The 17,263-nt window shown below is 34.8% G+C and overlaps 1 protein-coding gene across 1 annotated transcript; it reads right to left on the bottom strand.

Annotated features, from left to right (window-relative positions):
• Nucleotides 1-249: 249 nt before the first annotated feature.
• On the bottom strand, nt 250-3,904 carry LOC148871258 (beta-fructofuranosidase, insoluble isoenzyme 1-like). The gene is made up of 6 exons (XM_088970344.1): nt 2,569-3,904; nt 1,592-2,448; nt 1,350-1,508; nt 1,009-1,247; nt 814-904; nt 250-714 (listed from the first exon to the last, which is right to left on the bottom strand). Exons 2-6 carry the CDS (start codon nt 2,441-2,443, stop codon nt 535-537), a joined length of 1,521 nt encoding a protein of 506 aa, XP_088826470.1. The 5' UTR covers nt 2,444-2,448; nt 2,569-3,904; the 3' UTR covers nt 250-534.
• Nucleotides 3,905-17,263: the final 13,359 nt, after the last annotated feature.

The raw sequence follows: 17,263 nt of genomic DNA, 5'->3' as shown, positions 1-17,263 counted from the left end.
CAGCAACAGTCAGAAATTCAAGGGGAGGTTTTAACAATTTACCCTATAAAAAAGATGTGTCCAAATCATTTTTCTCTAGTTATTTCCAATAATTAATAATTAGTGAAGTTATAATGGTCTATAATCTTACCAATACTATATTAATCACCAAGATTGACCATATAAATTTATTTATCTGTTGGAATGAGTGGAGAGTATATATTCCCTCAAGGAGAGAGAGAGAGAGAGTAGTAACACTATGGCAATCCATTCCTTCTCAATCTTAACCTTATTCTTCCATCTCATTATCCAAAAAAGTTGAAAAGTACTAAATTGCTTCTGATTATGAAGCAAAAAGACAAAAAAAAAAAAATCAAAAGAAGCACACTAATAAAATTTCGAAGTACAGTTGCAGATTGCAGATCTTTTCTTGGTAGAAGTAATAGTAGCATAGCATAATGACTAAACGATTTCCAACCAATTCTAGAGTCAGATGTATATCCACTACTTCGTTATTTCTCAACTCATCAATTCCTCCTCTGCCTAAGTTCTATTTTAGTTCATCCTAGGTCTGAACATGCTCCATGCCTCTAACTTGACAATTTGAATAGCTTCAGTCCCATTGTTAAATGCATACAAATGAGCATTCTCAGCTACTGCATGGAGGGGATAAACTCGAGATGTAATGCATGTCTTCCCTCCTGCACCGAAGCTTTCCACAACAGAGTGATCAATCTGGAGCAGTTCATCAATTAAAACCAAATTAGAAGATAGATCAAGAGCAGAAAAAGACCAATAAAATTTAAGTAATGTTTACAAAGGTTGAAGTCATACCAAACTCCTAAGAGATAGCACTCCATCTTCTAAATCTACATCTACAAAACCCCCAAAGGATGGTTTATACACCTCTGTCCTTAAAGAGGACCTGTTGTTTATAGCAAGGTAGACCAAAGAAAAATCAAGTCAGTGAGTATGTACATGAGGATCTAGCTACAAATATATGTGGGGATTAAGAACATAGCAACAAACCTGGTCTGGTCAGAGCACATGAGCACAACATGTTTCTTTTGAGCTTTGAAAATCCTAAAGAAAACAGATGTGTATTCATCTAGATTGCTGGAAGCCAATGTCAACAACCCAAAGGGGCCTACACCACCCTCAACGGTGGCACCCTTGTGGTCACAGAGCTGCTGTGGATCGACCCAATTAGGATCAAAGGGCTCAGCTTTGTCCAGATTTTTGAAACTGAATGTGACTTCAACATCAGCCTGTGAAGACCATTGGCATGAAAATCAGTGGGCTGAAGAGTGAAGAGGCTTACTCAAATATGAAAGTGAACCAGAGAAAGGAGAAACTTATATCTAACCAACCTGTGCAACTGATATTCCTTTAACCTCCACAATACCTCCCTTATTGAGGTTTACTTTACTCATATGGACTCCATGTAGCCTTAGATATTCAACCTCTTGGATCGGCCATTGAATTAGTTGTTTTCCACTTTTGTCAAGCCACAGCTTCCTTGGTATTGTCTGAAGCAACAACACAAACAGATTGAACAAAATATAAAGCACTAGTAGACTGATCAGTTGCTTGCTAGTTGCTAGAAACTTACTTGAATGCCAGCCCAGCCTTTTGCAATATCGTCGGCAGCAGTATCAGACTCATTAGCCCAGCCCCACAAAATCCTTCTCTTCTTCCCAGCATCAAAGAATGTCTTCGATGCATAGAAATTCCCATAATCATATCTCAGCCCCATTGCATTATCAGGAGATGTGTTATCAGGAAAATAGCGATCCTTCTCTGGAAAATATTTGCCCACTGTGTAGTACTCAAACCTTGTAACGTCAAGACTGACCTTAAAAACATGCTTAACGCCATGGCCGCCTCTAGATGTATCCAGTCCATCTTCACCTTCCAGAGAAACAGGGAAGAAATCTGGGCACTCCCACATGCCTATCTTAGCCACAGAGTGAAGAGGGTGCTGCGCTTTGGTCCATGTTACGAAGTTTCTGCTCCTGTAAAGAAGGGCCATCCCCCTGCTTCCTCTCTTGTGCCCAACCAGAACTCTCCAGCGCCCATCCTTTCCCATCCATGCAGTGGTCGGGTCACGGAATGCACTCGCGTTGACGCCTTGCACGGGCGCCATCAATGGGTTGTAACGAGGCTTAACCCACTCCCTGAGGTATGGGTCGGATAGGTTCTTCGGCACTGCGATGTTCTGAACCTGCCGATTCTGGGTGTCGATGCCGGTGTAGAGGATAACAGGTTTGTTGCCTGGGAGGATCGTCGCCGACCCAGACCAACAGCCATTGATGTCGAATGGTTCAGAGGGAAATATGGCTGGTTCGAGAGGAACCCAGTTGATCAAATCAAATGATATCGAATGGGCCCAGACAATGTTGCCCCAGACTGCACCTTTGGGGTTGTATTGGTAGAACAGATGGTAGACGCCATTGTAATACATGGGACCTGTTTCATTTACATCAATCGAGCGCGGAAGACGGAATCAGATTCAGACCCAATAACAGGAAAGAAAATATGGTTCGAGAGACAAGAACCCAGAAAGGAAAGAAAGTCGGAACAACTTACCATTTGGATCTGTAGGTTAGTTTGTTGCAGGGAATCGAACGCCATTGAAGAGGAAAGAAAGAGAGAGGTCAGAGACATTAGCATTTGAACAGGAAACAATCAAAATAATATACCGCAAATATGAAAATCAGGAAAGAAAGATGTCATTGCTCTAGTACTCTACTTCTAATTATGGTAACAGAACTACAAATAAATTTTAGAAAACCAAAAACGGGAGGATAAGTATGACAGTTCATCAGATTGCAGTAGGGAACAAGGACTTCAAAATTTAAATGGGCTGTGGCATGTGGGGGTGGGGATCAAAGTGGATTCCAGTCTGACATCAAGAAACGATAAAAGGAAAGAAAAACTTCTGCTTTTAAACCCCGGATCAAAATCCATGGTGGGACACTATTAAATTTATTTCCTATCTTCAAAGTTCAAACTAGTGCAGAAACATCCAAAACCCGGCATTCTTCTGGCCTTCTGAGGAGAAGAAGTAATAAAATAATAAAAACAAAAATAATAAAAAAATATCGAAGTAGGACAGAAGTCAAAGAAGTTCTGGGTTCCCCTTGGACGGGACAATTGGCCAAGAATCAGGTTCTATTCCTGCATCGAACCAACCAAAAACTGAAAAAGAAGTACTGAGTTTGACAGACAATAAGAGAAGAACACAAAATTGAGGGAAATTTGTTAACAAATTCTGTGAATTTCTCTCATTTCTATCAAACCAAATCAGCCTTTTAGTGTAATATAATCCACATTATGAGGATAATTCTAGATTAAATATATACTTTTGGCCCGACAGGGAATCATGGGGAAACATGAAGCCAACCAGACGACAGCATTCAATGCTTTTGGCCTATTGCCATCAACCATGCAGCGCATGTTAGCAATTTCCTCCCATTCATGCTAAAACACGCCTAAAATAAGAAATTGCGGCTTCCATCCTTTCCGTTGCACCACCCGTTGAGATTGAGATTACTTCACCCAGTGCAGCAACGATTAAGAAGGAAAGCCTCCGAAGCGCATATTAGAGTGCGCCATTCATAGAGAGAGAGAGAGAGAATCAGAGAGAAGAGCGTGCGCACCATTAATCCAATTCTTGGGGGGTTGAAAGTGGTAGCCAGTTCTCTGCAGTTGGTTGACTTTGGCCGCTGCAAGAGACTGGTATTCTGGGAAGATCCTGTGAGACGCTTCGACGACGCCATTATTGCTTCTCAGATTACTGAAACAGAAGCCATAAAAGAAGATCAAGGCCCAACAAAGGGTAGCCATTACTGAAGAGAAAGAGAATGAATGAAGAGGGAAGACGAGCAGAGCAACCAGCGAGAGGGAAGACGACTGCGTAGTCGGGTCCTGGCGGGAGGAAGAGAGTATTTATGGTTGGTGGATAAGATCAGTAGATTACTCCGCAGTTCCACAGTCCGCACATTGAAATGGGTGTTGATTTGGGCACGTTAATATTGTGAAAAGACATAAAAGGCCCTGCTTAGTAGATAGGGTTTGTTTTGAGTGAGTTTGGAAAGAATAAAAATGTAATATGTAAAGTGAAAAACCTTATTATTTTGTATTATTTACGCTGTATATACTGGGGAATTAATAAATGGGATGTGCCCAAATCATTCCCCATTGAAACACGAGACTCAGTGGGAAATTGGGAATAGAAATTACTAAAATTTCGCCATCTTCCCTGATTTTTCTCTGCCTCCGCTTTATCGTAAAGATGTACATTGCTCGGCGCCCATTGGTCCACGTAGTCTTCCATCTTTATTTTTGGGAATGTAATCGAGTTCGAATCCGTTGGATTATCCAGCGAAAGTCAACGATGATGAGTGATGACGCCACGGAGATACAACTGATAGATAGAGAGAGTGTGTGTGAGAGAGATTTGTTATCTGCTTCGTCCGATCATGGCGATTAAGCAAGGTTAGGGTTTTGAAAAGTAAAATTGAAGATATCAAATAAATTACTTAAGGTTAAGTTTGAAGAGATAATTACTGTAAATATATACAGATTAAATACATACAAAATATAAAGTTTTATATATATATTTACATTTATACTCCTTTCAAATTTAAGTGACAATTACCCCCGTTAGTTCTTTTTGCGTTAAAAATCCTTCGATCCGAATTTTTTACTTTTGTCACAAATATCTCCCTCTATTCCTCAGTTAACAAAAAAATATTTATTGAACTGTTTTAGAATTTTAAAATTTTCAAATCCTCAAACTGCCCTTTTCATATTTATTTGGACATTTATGATTGGATTAGTTTTTCTAAATATAATATTAAAGTTTTATATTTTAAAATGAAGAGGGATATTCATGTCAACGAAATGAAATAAGAATTTAAATAAACTTGTTGCCCTATGTCGATGAAATGATTTTTGTTATTTTAGTCAATTTACTTTAGAGAAAAATGAGGTACTTTTGGGTCAATTAGGGTGTAAGATAAAAGGACGCGGAAAAGAAAATAAGAAAAATTCATGTGGCCATTTAAGTAATTTAATGCATCCTGATGTCTAATTTAATGGCCAGTGGGCTTTTTTGTAGCAAAGTGAATAAGGGGGGGGGGGTCTTTGTCACAAAAGAAAGTTTACGGTGGTAATTTTCACCGACCCTATAGTACAAGGAAATTTTGTAATTTACCCCTTTTATAAAAGTGGCAACCGAACCCCTCATTATTTTTTCTCTTTGGTGTATCTATTTGAGTGATATTTGGTGCCAAGCTACCCCTTCTTGTGTAGCTCTTCCTAATTTTACCAAAAAAAGAGTTAAGAGCAAAAGAATGTCCCATAAGAATGATGTCAAAAAGACATCATAGCTTTATAAACAAATAAAAATATTAGTGTTTTTGTTGGAAAAAAAAGAGAGAAAAATAAAGTATGAAGTAAAAGGAGAATATATGATTCTTTTTTTTGTTGAACCCATGAAAAAACTTAGAAATTTGGTGTGAAATATAATCTGAATTCCGATCTATTTAAATTTCATTTATAATTAATAAAAATGAATAAAATTTAGCCACTCTCATTAGGGGTTGTAACTTGGATTGAATTTAGACCATCCAACCTAAATAAATATTATTTAGGTCAATGAAAAATGTGTTTACTCCTTTTAGCCCCAATTTCTTTTAATAAATCCTGTGCATCGTATAGATCCCAAATTAATAATTAATTATAAATAAATTAAAATATTAGTCCATACGAAAATGAAATCATAATAACCAATCAGTCAGTATTCATTCAAAATCATGTGGGTTTCGGATTGGTTTAAGTTTTCAAATCGGTATCATACCTACCCTAATTTTTCAGCACCCCTAATAAACAATTCTGCCTCAATTATTGGTTTTTGGTTATATGTTTTCCGTTCTTCTTTGTGTTTTTTGTGTCTGAATTGAATTGTAGTAGCGTGTTGTTTTTTATCAATGTTTTAAACATTGAGTTGGAACCTGAATCTCTTTGGCCACCTGTTTTGGGTCAGCAGTTTGATCACCCGATTCAAATAGATCAATCCAGAAAAATTAAAAAAATAATAATAATTACAAATAATTAAATAAAAAATTGCCTAAAACTGTTGTTTTGGCATAAAAAAAAATGGTTTGGGGTTGAAACGGAACCGATATCTTGACTGGTCTGAGCCAAATGCTCCAACCATCCAAATCAATGGCGAATCGAAAACCATGATGTTTATCTGTGCAAGAAATTTTTTATTAAAAAAAATTAAAAGTTTCTACCCCTAATCTTAGCATACTGGGAGAAATATTAAGAATAATATTATAAGGGCAAGATTCGAAAAATTGCAATATATGAATATCAGTTTTCAGGGTTATCAATATTCTAGTTATGTGGTGACTAGAAGCTAAAATAAAAGTTAAAATAATAAAAATTGATCTTAGTAAATCCTCAATAAAATATCAATATTTTAAATCTTGTTAGAGGTTTTGATTGTTTTAAAACCCCACGTATAAGGCATCTATTTTTTTATAAGCCCGTAGGCTTAGCATTAATCAACTCAAGTTACAATCACTCCCCACGAGATCAACGATGAAGGAAGGGGGGAAAGACCAAGAAATTGGCCAAACGATGAGCAACTTTGTTGCAGTTCCTTGATGATATAGTTTTGTAGTTGATGAATGAGCCTCTTGCACTCTGCAATCACCAATCCGAGTCACCATGGTGGTTCAGAATTTTCCACCAACAAGAGGTTGATAATAAACTTAGCATCACTATCAATAACTGTATCAGAAAAATTCCAAGATAAGGCCAATCTTAACCATTCAAGGATAGCTTGGGCTTCCACTTCTAGGGCTGGACAAAGAGATAGGGGGCAGCTCTAGCACAAATGCAATGACCACGGTCATCTCTGACAATAATTCCTACAGCAGATCGATTTTGGGCCAAAGCACCATCCACGTTGATTTTGAGAAAACCCGGAGGGGGTTTTTGTCAGCTAGGTATTTCACTTACTTCTCGGGGTGAAGCTTGTAGTGCCATATTGTTTCTTTTGTTTTTCATTGCCATTTCTAGGCCTCGGTGGGCATTAGTAATGATAGAGAAGGGGCCGAATGGCTTGTTTTCAAAAACAACCCGATTTCTGGCCCTCCAAATATGCTACATGACTGGCAGGGCTAGCGCAAAGGTGTGGTGGGTTACTCCATCCAAACCAGACTGTAAAAGTGACTGGACACTCAAAAAATAAATGGTCCCTCCCTTGTTTCCCTCACTCTATGACACAATGGGCATTTCACATCAATATTTGGGACATGCCTCGAATTGGTAATAGATTGTGAATACATCTCCAAGCAAAGCAAAGAATAACACTCTTTGTGGGGTAGTGGTGAAAGACCAAAACTGCTTCCATGTGAAGTTTCCCGCAATAATTCCATCTTGTGAGGATAATAGGTCCAAATTACTTATAAGCATGTAAGCTAATAAAATAGAAAACTTGCCTCACGGTGTCACATGCCACACAACTTTATCATTTAATACGTTGTGGAGGGAGTGGTATACACAAAATGGCTTTGTATCATCAAAAAGACTTTCAACTCTCTCACCTCTCCAAGTCATTGAGTCATGATCAATTAATTCAGCAAATTTGTGAGGATGCACTTGTTTCTTGCAAGTCTTGGTATAGAGCCAGCCATTAGATAAGCAAGGGTCTGTTATTACTTACTCATCACCCATTTATCATCTACACCCCAATCTTAACAACTGTTTGCACTTTAAGATACCACCCCCGATTAATGAAGCATTGTTGAACGCCATAAACTAAGCTTATAAGGCATCTATTATTTTTGATAAATTAATAATGTACGTATAAATTGAGTACCGTGAAATTAAACTTATATTTGTCACACCATAAATATTTGTGTGCATCGAATTATACACATGAAAATAACAGTTTTTTATGGGACAAGCAAGAAATCTCAGCGGATCAGCTTCTCACGTCATGAGACCCAGTGGGATACGGTGTCAAAAAAAAAGAACGCGTATCAATACAAAGAGAGGGTGTAACAGTTGATTTACATCTCATATGATTTCCACGTATCAGTATTTGGCATATTGTTATAACCAGGTTTGTATATGTATAATAAATAGATTTAGACCTGGCAAAATATTAACCCAATTCAACGTGAAAAAAACAGGATTAACTAGGTCTCATGACTACTTGAATTTGAGAACCATTTATGACCTTATTTTAATAGGATCTGTCCTTGTATCCTTGAATTTGAGAATGACCCAACCCAGAAAATACTGGGTTGGGTTGGGTTATCAATAAACCCACTAATCCGTGTAAATGGGACTATTTAAGTATTTTTAGAAGTTTTCACTTTTTAATCTTTACTCTTTATTATTTATTCTTTGAATTATTAAATATTCAAGTTTTTATTTTATTTTTAAAATTTCGAGGTTAACTCCTTTAATTTTAGCATTTTTCTTGTATTTATTCTTTATTTTTTTAAGTTTCAATTTTTTTTTTTTGGATGACACAGATTGATGCATGTGTCAACCCTAACCCGAACATTTAAGGTTATGATCTAGCATTTACCAATCTAAACCAAAGTGTCTTGATCCAACCCAAACCCGATTCACCCAACCGAATTGCCAAGTCTAGATAAATTGGATTGGACCGTGATCCAATCAACTGATCAATTGATGGGTTTGCTTGTAGGTGGGTTACCTAACTTCTGACATGACCAAATTAATGTCCTAATGACAGATCAAAACCTACGGGTGCCAGTCAGGCCGGGTTAGGTCCAGCTAAGTTCAACCCCAACCCAAACCTAAAACTTGGGGTTGGGTTTAGGTTGAGTACAGTTTGGGGAGTTCATCTCCGATTGGTCCATTTTTTTTTCTATTTTCTTTTGTCAAATGCATTTACTTATTTTCAGAAATACATAAACATTTGTAGTAAAAAAATACATAAATATATAGATATATACATTTATAGGTGCATGGTTGTATATACATACATGCATGAATAGAAAATATTACTTATAATGCGTAAATGCATATTTATATGATACTTATACATGTAAATATGAAGTTAGACTCAGGTTGGGTGGATTGGTCAACGCCTCAACCCTAATTTAACCCAAAGTTAGATTGACTTAATACTTTTCAACCCTAATCCTAATCCGAACTTTAATCAACCCTATTTTTTTCAGACTGCGTTTACACTAACCCGGCCCAAGTTGCAGCTCTATCAAAACCACTCATCTTCTAAATTATGGATCCAATCAGAGATCGACAAGGAATCCAAAATTCAATATTTGGTTTGGTGGCATGTGGTTCTCAGAAGAGATATTTAGTGCTAAATCATGAATGCCTACAAACTTTTGACTTGTCACATAATTAATCTATTTTCCATGCTTTATAACATGTAAAATGCTCCACCCCCTTTTTTTTCACCTACTTTAGGATCCATTACCACCTTCTTCACAACCACTTTCGGCAGCCTTCATCAGCCCCACCACCGGCTTTTGGCAGAGTTCCAAATCTTCAACGCCTTGAGTAGTGGTAGCATTATAAATTTTTAACTATAATCCTGTGCTTATCATGGCGTGGGCGACAGCTAGTCTTTGAAGAAATTGAACAATGAAAGGAGTAGCAAACCTCTACCACTCTTTCTTTGCCAACACGACTGTCACTTGACTCACTTCCATTTCATCCACCACCACCACCATCACTGCTATTACCACCTTCAGCCCCACTTTCACTGCCACCTTTCACAACAATGTAAAGTTAGTACGTGACAAACTACTTTTCTGCACGCGAGAGAGAGATTACTAGTTGAGATAAAGAGGGGGGAATTAAGTGGAAAGAAGGGAAGGTAATCTAAAAAAGAAACTTGCCATTAATCTACTATACCAAAATTGAGGCAGGGCTTACTTTGCACGGGTGCAAATCATGGTTTCCAAAACTGGACTGGACGGAAAATTGGAAATTGGTCAGGTGATCAGTCCCATTTTACTCCAGAACCGTTATTTTGCCAAAAACTGTTGATTTGGTCAGTAAATCATTGATCCAGGCAGTCGAATCATTTGAACCGTCCAATGATTTTAGTTATTATTTTTATTTTTTATTTTTTTTGTCAAAACGGGGCCGTCTGTTCGGTTTGAATGATTGAACCATTCAACCCAGGAATCGGACCCCTGACCGGTTCGTTGTCCGATTCAATTTTAAAAGTTTGATGCAAATGCTTGTAAAAACAATCGAAATCATGCAGATTCTGGTTCTTCACTTTTTTGGTTTAGATTTTACATTGTTGTGTTTCTTTTTTGGTGTAAAATGATGTTTCCTACCTTACATGGCAGAGAAAGAAGGTAGAGAAAAGGATGTAAATCCTTGCTGTTACACATTACTTGAACAGATCATCCTAATCCAAAATATTTAAATATTGAATCAGGTATCAGACTGTTAGAACACTCATCCCACCATTTGCAATTGGCTCAGTTGGGATGGAGTAGAAATACAAATATGTACAGTATAAGTACTTACAAAATATAAGGTTTTGCACTTTACACATTTGTATTTGAACTCCTTCCCAATTAAGGGCTCAATTTAGAAAGAGTACAAATGCAAATATGTGTACAATACAATTACATACAAAATAATATAAAATATAAGGTTTTTCACTCTACATGTTTGTATTTGTACTTCTTATAAGACTCAGTTTATAAAGAATACAAATACAAATATATACAGCACAAATACATACAAAATATAAAGTTTTATACTCTACATATTTATATTTGTACTCCTTCCAAACTGAGCCTAAATGGAGACATCATAACCAGCAGGTTTCAACTTCGTTTTATGATACATTCCCCCTTGAAGTATCACAAGAAAATAGACCCGTCTGTTAGCATTTTGTCAAGATAATGGACACATTTTTTAAATGTCCATATTATACTCTTATGGAGAACTTTACACTTATTGGCATTTTCATTTTCTACTGCTTGTCACTCATGAGATTATCCACTCTGTCAAGAAAAAGGCCCATTTTCATCTTAAAATATGAAATGAAGAAGAATGGGTAAAATCATCCAAAAAAATAATTTGGGCATTTAAAAAATATAGCATTTTCCATCCATTTCCCTAGTGAAATGCAAAGAGAAGTGCTTATTTGCATAAGGCGTAATAATGTAGGGGGAAATTTGGCACAAAATAAAGTTTAGGTAATTAAATAGAATACCCCCCATAGTATGGGTACAAAAAAACTTTTTATTCCCTTTTGGTACTTTTCCTTTTCTCACATTGACATGAAACTACCCCTAAATCAAGGTCCAAAGTATCGGAAACACCAAGTATATCAGAAAGACAATTTTAAGAGATGCATCGGGATACGCTTTGGATACGCATGCATATCGAAGAAAAATTAAGATACACATAGATACGCTTGGAAATACTATAAATACTTTAATAAATCATAAAAATACATCAACAATACTAAATATAAGACTTCAATGAGGAGTATATACAATAAATTAATATATTTTAATGGTTTTATGAAGAAATATATTGTAGTTAATTATAATTTCATTAAAAATCCTATGCTTAACTATAATTTATAAATTATAATTCTTAAATTTTAATGTTTTATAGGATGCTAAAAACCCAACTCTCCTATCCAACCATAAAAATGCATTGGCATAACTTATAAGTTAAAATATAATAAATAATTATTTATTATTTATTTTCAAAAATCATAAAAATAAATAAATATTAAAGAATAATTTTCAATTGCTTTGTGAATATGATAGATCATCCATAGAATTATAATATATTCAATCATTGTAATCAAATGATAAGATATAATTAATTATTTATTTAATTTTTAATTCTAAAAATACAAAAATAAAAAATAATTATTAAATAAAAATTTCAATTGGTCTCTGGATATGATAGATCATCTATAGAATTATAATATATTCAATTGTTGTGACCAAATGATAAAATATAATTAATTATTATTTATTTTTTAATTCTAAAAAGATAAAAAATAAAAAAAAATACTAAAGAAGAAATTTCAATTGCTCCATGGATATGATAGATAAATTCATAGATCTAAAACATATTTAGTCTTTATAGGCAGAGAAAAATTACATTTTCAAATTTTTTATTAATTTATATTTTCCTTAAATATCTTCATGAAATTTCCATAAATTTATTAATAACACAAAAAAATGTGATTTTGAATGTAAGAAATGTAGATCAACATAAATTTAAACATTCAAGAAAAAAAGAAATCACAAGATATTATAAAAAGTTAAAAAAAAATTACCTAATTTTGTCATATTTTTTTCAAATTTTGAAATTTTTTCAAAACAAATTAATTATTCACAATAGTTTTTTGCAAATTTAGCACTCTAGGAATGAGGTTTGGAGTTTTAGAGTCATTTTGGGGTGAAATAAGGCTTATTTCAGGGAAAATAAGCTTGCTTGTCCCCTTTATTTTTTCAGTTTTTGGTTGTATCTTTTTCGTTGATACACTACCGATACACCCATGATATGCCCCGATACGGTCTGATACAGGTCCGATACGCATGAAAAAAAGATGAGACATCCGATTTCCATGTGTATCCCGTATCTATTTGTCAAAGATACGATATGATACACTCTGTATCAAGCGTATGGTATCAAAATTTTAAACCTTGCGCTAAATTCATTTGTTATTTATTGCCAAAAAGTCCTCAAAACTTATATATTTAATGAGAAGTTAGGAATGTCATACAAGAATTTTGCTTTACTTTCTTTCTCTCCTATCTCTTCTTGCACTTCCTGTGTCATTCTCTCGCACCTAATTTGTCTCTTTCCCACTCAAGATTTACAAGTTTATAGTTTTCTATGTTCTTTATAACATGATTAATGGGTACCTTGGTACTCATTCCATGGTACTTGAAGGAGAATAGGAATTGCATTGAATGTGATAGAACATAGAAGCTCTACCCGAAGGAATCCTTTAGGCTCTTTTCAACTTTTTGGTAAGTTACTTATCCAGGTAAATGCATTTACCCAGGTAAGTGTTTCCCAGGAAAGACTTACCCGGGTATGTGCATTTACCCATGTTCTTTTATTTTCCTTGTAAATAAGGCAATGATCATTTTAGCTATAAAAATCCAATATTAAAAGGGGCATTTTTGTCCAATTCAAGTGTTGACAACTTTCCCCACAAGTGGGAAAGTTATTTACCCACCTAGGAGATGGATATCACTTACCCGGAAAATAAACTTTCCCTCGTCCCCTCATATATTTGAAAAAGAACATGGGTTTCTTGGTCAATGGGAATCAAAATCCCATTGACCAACTTTCCCTCCTCTCAAAATCTAGAAAAAGAATGCCTCCTTACTCCTCCATGGAGAATCAGACCATTTACCATAGATTGCAAAAGCTCAGTGGTAAATTTCTCCATTTGTTAGGTGGCCAATCTTTCTAGATGGCTAGATCAACAAAGCATCAGGCTGCCCATAGGGTTGCAGATTGTTAGGTTTGCTTTTACAATCTCCGGCAATCAGACTTGGTCTGCAATTCCTAGTTTTGTGAGACGATTCTAACTGATGCCACTTAACAATGTAATGAATGGACTTGATAGGTACCTCTCTTTATATATTTTTCAATAAAAAGGGTAAATTGCTCAAGCCTACCCTGAAGCTTCTGATTGCTGAAATTTCCCTTGAAATTTGGTAACGATAATCACCTCCTCTGAACTTTTTAACATAGTTGCAAGTAAACCCCCTTTGTTTTTTTTTTTTTTTCTTTTGGTATTTGGTGTCATACACTACTAATAACCCCCTCTTTTTTCCCAAATTGGTGGTTGTAGTAATCGATTCATCATCATTGCTGGAGCAGACTATCTAACATACCAAGGAGCCACTCCTCATTAGAATCCTCTAAAAAGAAGCATTAAAATGTTTAAAATACCCATATAATTACTTTTAACTAAAATGTCTATTTTCTAAATTTTCTTTTCATATAAATTGTTGGCCTAAATCCTTCAATCTCTTTTCTGAAATTGAGTTATTTTCCAAATTTTCACTTTATATCAATCACTTAAAGGTAAAAATTATAAATTTAAATTCTCTATTTTTTGTTATTTATAAAGTTTACATTGTTTTTTTTTTTTTCTGTATAAACCATCTACAATAATAATTGCACGAGTATTTTGTGTCGTGACTCTTGTTAGAAGATTTTAATAAAAGAAGTATACTTGCAACTGTATTAAAAATTCAAGAAAAGTGATTATAATTATCAAACTTGACGCGAAGTTTAGCAATTTGCCCAGATGAGTGAAGGAAGGCAATTATTAACATATGCTTTCAGTTATTGCATATTGTTTAGCTACTACTGTTGTGTCACATGATCTATTATTATGCTTCTTAATGAAGAATACAACGTGGCAACCCCAACCTGTCAGACCCAAAGTCCAAACCTAAATGTTGTCTGACAAGGAACAATACCCAAAGGCACCCCAAATTGGAGCAGATGTAATGGCTTAGTTTGCCATCTGCTGTTTGGTACATCTAGTGATGGGCACGAGTCCTCTGTGGGACAAAGGTTGTTCCAAACACCTCTTAATTGTACTAACTTTGAATGCTTTTTTAGTGTTATCAGCAGATAAAAAAAAAAAAAGGTCGATGAGTCCAATTTGGGTTGGGTTGGGTTGAACATTTGTTAAATTCTGAATGGCCTGAATCCTAATCTCAATTCAGTTAAAGTTCTTCAATTTGGACAATTCAACTTTCATCCCTCCATATAATTGAAAAAATATTATAGATTTTATAGGATGAGATTGAATTGTGACCGCACAATGCACAATATCCTTTGTATTAACATGTGTGCCACTTTTATATACCCAGGTCCTACTTGATGACCTACTTTCCCTTTTCCTTCAACCATTAATTTTATTAGTGAATAGATCCCTAAGAGTACTCCCAAGATTTTGCATTCCTACCAGTAAATTCTCTTTAGTAGTTAAAAAAACCCAGTTGTATTGGATTTTTTATCTTTTATTATTATTATTATTATTATTATTATTATTATTTGCTACTTATATTGGATAGCTTCCCGTTTGAAAAAGAGCAAATTAAATGTTAATTCATAATAAAATGCATGTAGAATATTGTGAAATCCACTTCAGCTTTGAAAGATGTTAAACTTGTGCTAGGGGTGTAAACAGAGAAAATTCCAATCAAATCAAGCCTGATTTAAATTTGAAACCGATTAAATAGATAAGTATTCAAATCCAATTTGATATGTGATGATTTTTTGATGAATTTGAATTCATATAAATTATCAAATATTCGAATTCAAAAAAAAACTTAATGCTAATCTCTTCAACTTCACCAAAGAAGGAAGAAGAAACCTAGTAAAAAGTCCTCTCATTCTCCACTGATCCAACTTCCAAGAAACCAAAAAGAACAAGTCAAAAAAAAATTGAACCATTGCCATTTATATGGTGTTGTTATGTTGGTGCTGTGCAACAAGCATAGAGAGGTCACCATTGGTTTAGTATGCTGTAGTCATAGAAAGGTCATATATATATATATATATATATATATATATATATATCAAAACAAGAATTTTTGTCTCATTCAAGTGTCGGCAACTTTTCCCTATATGGGAAAATTAATTTAACCACCTATGAGAAGGGTATCACTTACCTGGTACCTAGGAAAATAAGCTTTCCCTAATCTCCACATAAATCTGAAAAAAGAACTGGTACCCAAGAAAATAAGTTTTTTCTATCCTCACATAAATCTGAAAAAAGAATATGGATTTCTTTGGTCAATGGAATTATAAATCCCATTGACCAACCCCCCCCTCAAAATCTTAAAAACAAACGCCCCTAAATGCAAACAATGAACCAAAAGAGAAAGTGAAATAGTAGAAATAAAATGAAAAAAAAAAAATAGGAGATATGGGAATGAGATCTGTTCACAACAAAAATTGTACCAACATGATCTCTGTCCATACACTCACCATGAGGCTGAGACGCACGATATTTGCAATGTGCAGACACAAACCATGTTGGAACATGTTAGAACAATTTTTTGTTGTGAGCATATTTGGCCTTAGAGATATGTGCTTTTTATTAAAAAACGTTAAAATAATAATTTCTTTTCTCCAGAAATCATCATAACTTCGATAATCATTTAATTCATTGTACTTTAACAAAATAACTAGCAAGGGCTGATGACTAGATAAATTGCCTCTAGACCACTTGCTATGAAAAACTTAGAATTAGAATTGTGTGTAAATGGAAATATGCAAAATTAAATAAAATAAGATTTCTTTCAATTTTATTCCTTATAAATAAAAGCAAATTTCTGCAAAATCGCATTTCTTTTCAATATTAATCCAAAAAGAAAATAATTATTTTCCAAGCATCAGGTGGGGCCATTCCCAGCTGCAATGTACCTGTAATCAAATTGTGGACATTAAGAGATAAGGTTTTTCAAACTAATATGTAATATACAATTTTTCAGAATAAATAATTGATTTACATAATAATAGATCAAAGTGGGTACATGAGATGATGTACAAAGTAAGCAAGTAAAAAAAAACTGAAGTTAGATAAGAAAATTCTATCACTAGATAGATATTTCTTGTGAACACTTAGGTCCCATTTGCTTTTCGATAAGTTATTTACCCGGGTAAGTGCATCATTTATCTATGTTCTTTTATTTCTCATGCAAATAAAACAATGACCATTTTAGCCATAAAAATCCATTATTAAAAATGACATTTTTGACCCATTCAAGTATTGCGAGATGGGTATCACTTACTTGGAAAATAAACTTTTCCTGGTTCTCACATTAATCTGAAAAAAGAACATGGGATTCTTGGCCAATGGAAACCAAAATCCCATTAACCAACTTTCCCACCTCTCAAAATCCAAAAAAAGAATGCCCCCCTAAAGAATTTAATTCCCTAGGAATCCAGTTAAATTTTATCGTCAAGGAATCTATAATACTCTTGGCTCAGCCAGGTAGTGAGCTATCCTCCAAGGACTGCCATCCTCTCCTCTAGCCACTTTATAGTATTAACAAAATCATCTTCAGTGGCTAGGAAAGACAGTCCCAACTCTTTTGCAGTTAGGAACCCTTTAAGTGCAGCCAGAATGTCAGCCTTTGTAGAATCAACACCTTCAATCATTCCACTGAACCCACCATAAACTTCCATCCCTCCTCCCGAGTGCACCACCAATACC

Source organism: Nelumbo lutea, chromosome 2 (assembly GCF_056320005.1).
Source record: "Nelumbo lutea isolate HS-2025 chromosome 2, American lotus-T2T, whole genome shotgun sequence".
Lineage (NCBI taxonomy): Eukaryota > Viridiplantae > Streptophyta > Magnoliopsida > Proteales > Nelumbonaceae > Nelumbo > Nelumbo lutea.
Note: the sequence above shows the minus strand (reverse complement) of the source record. Positions and strands in the feature narration are given on the sequence as shown.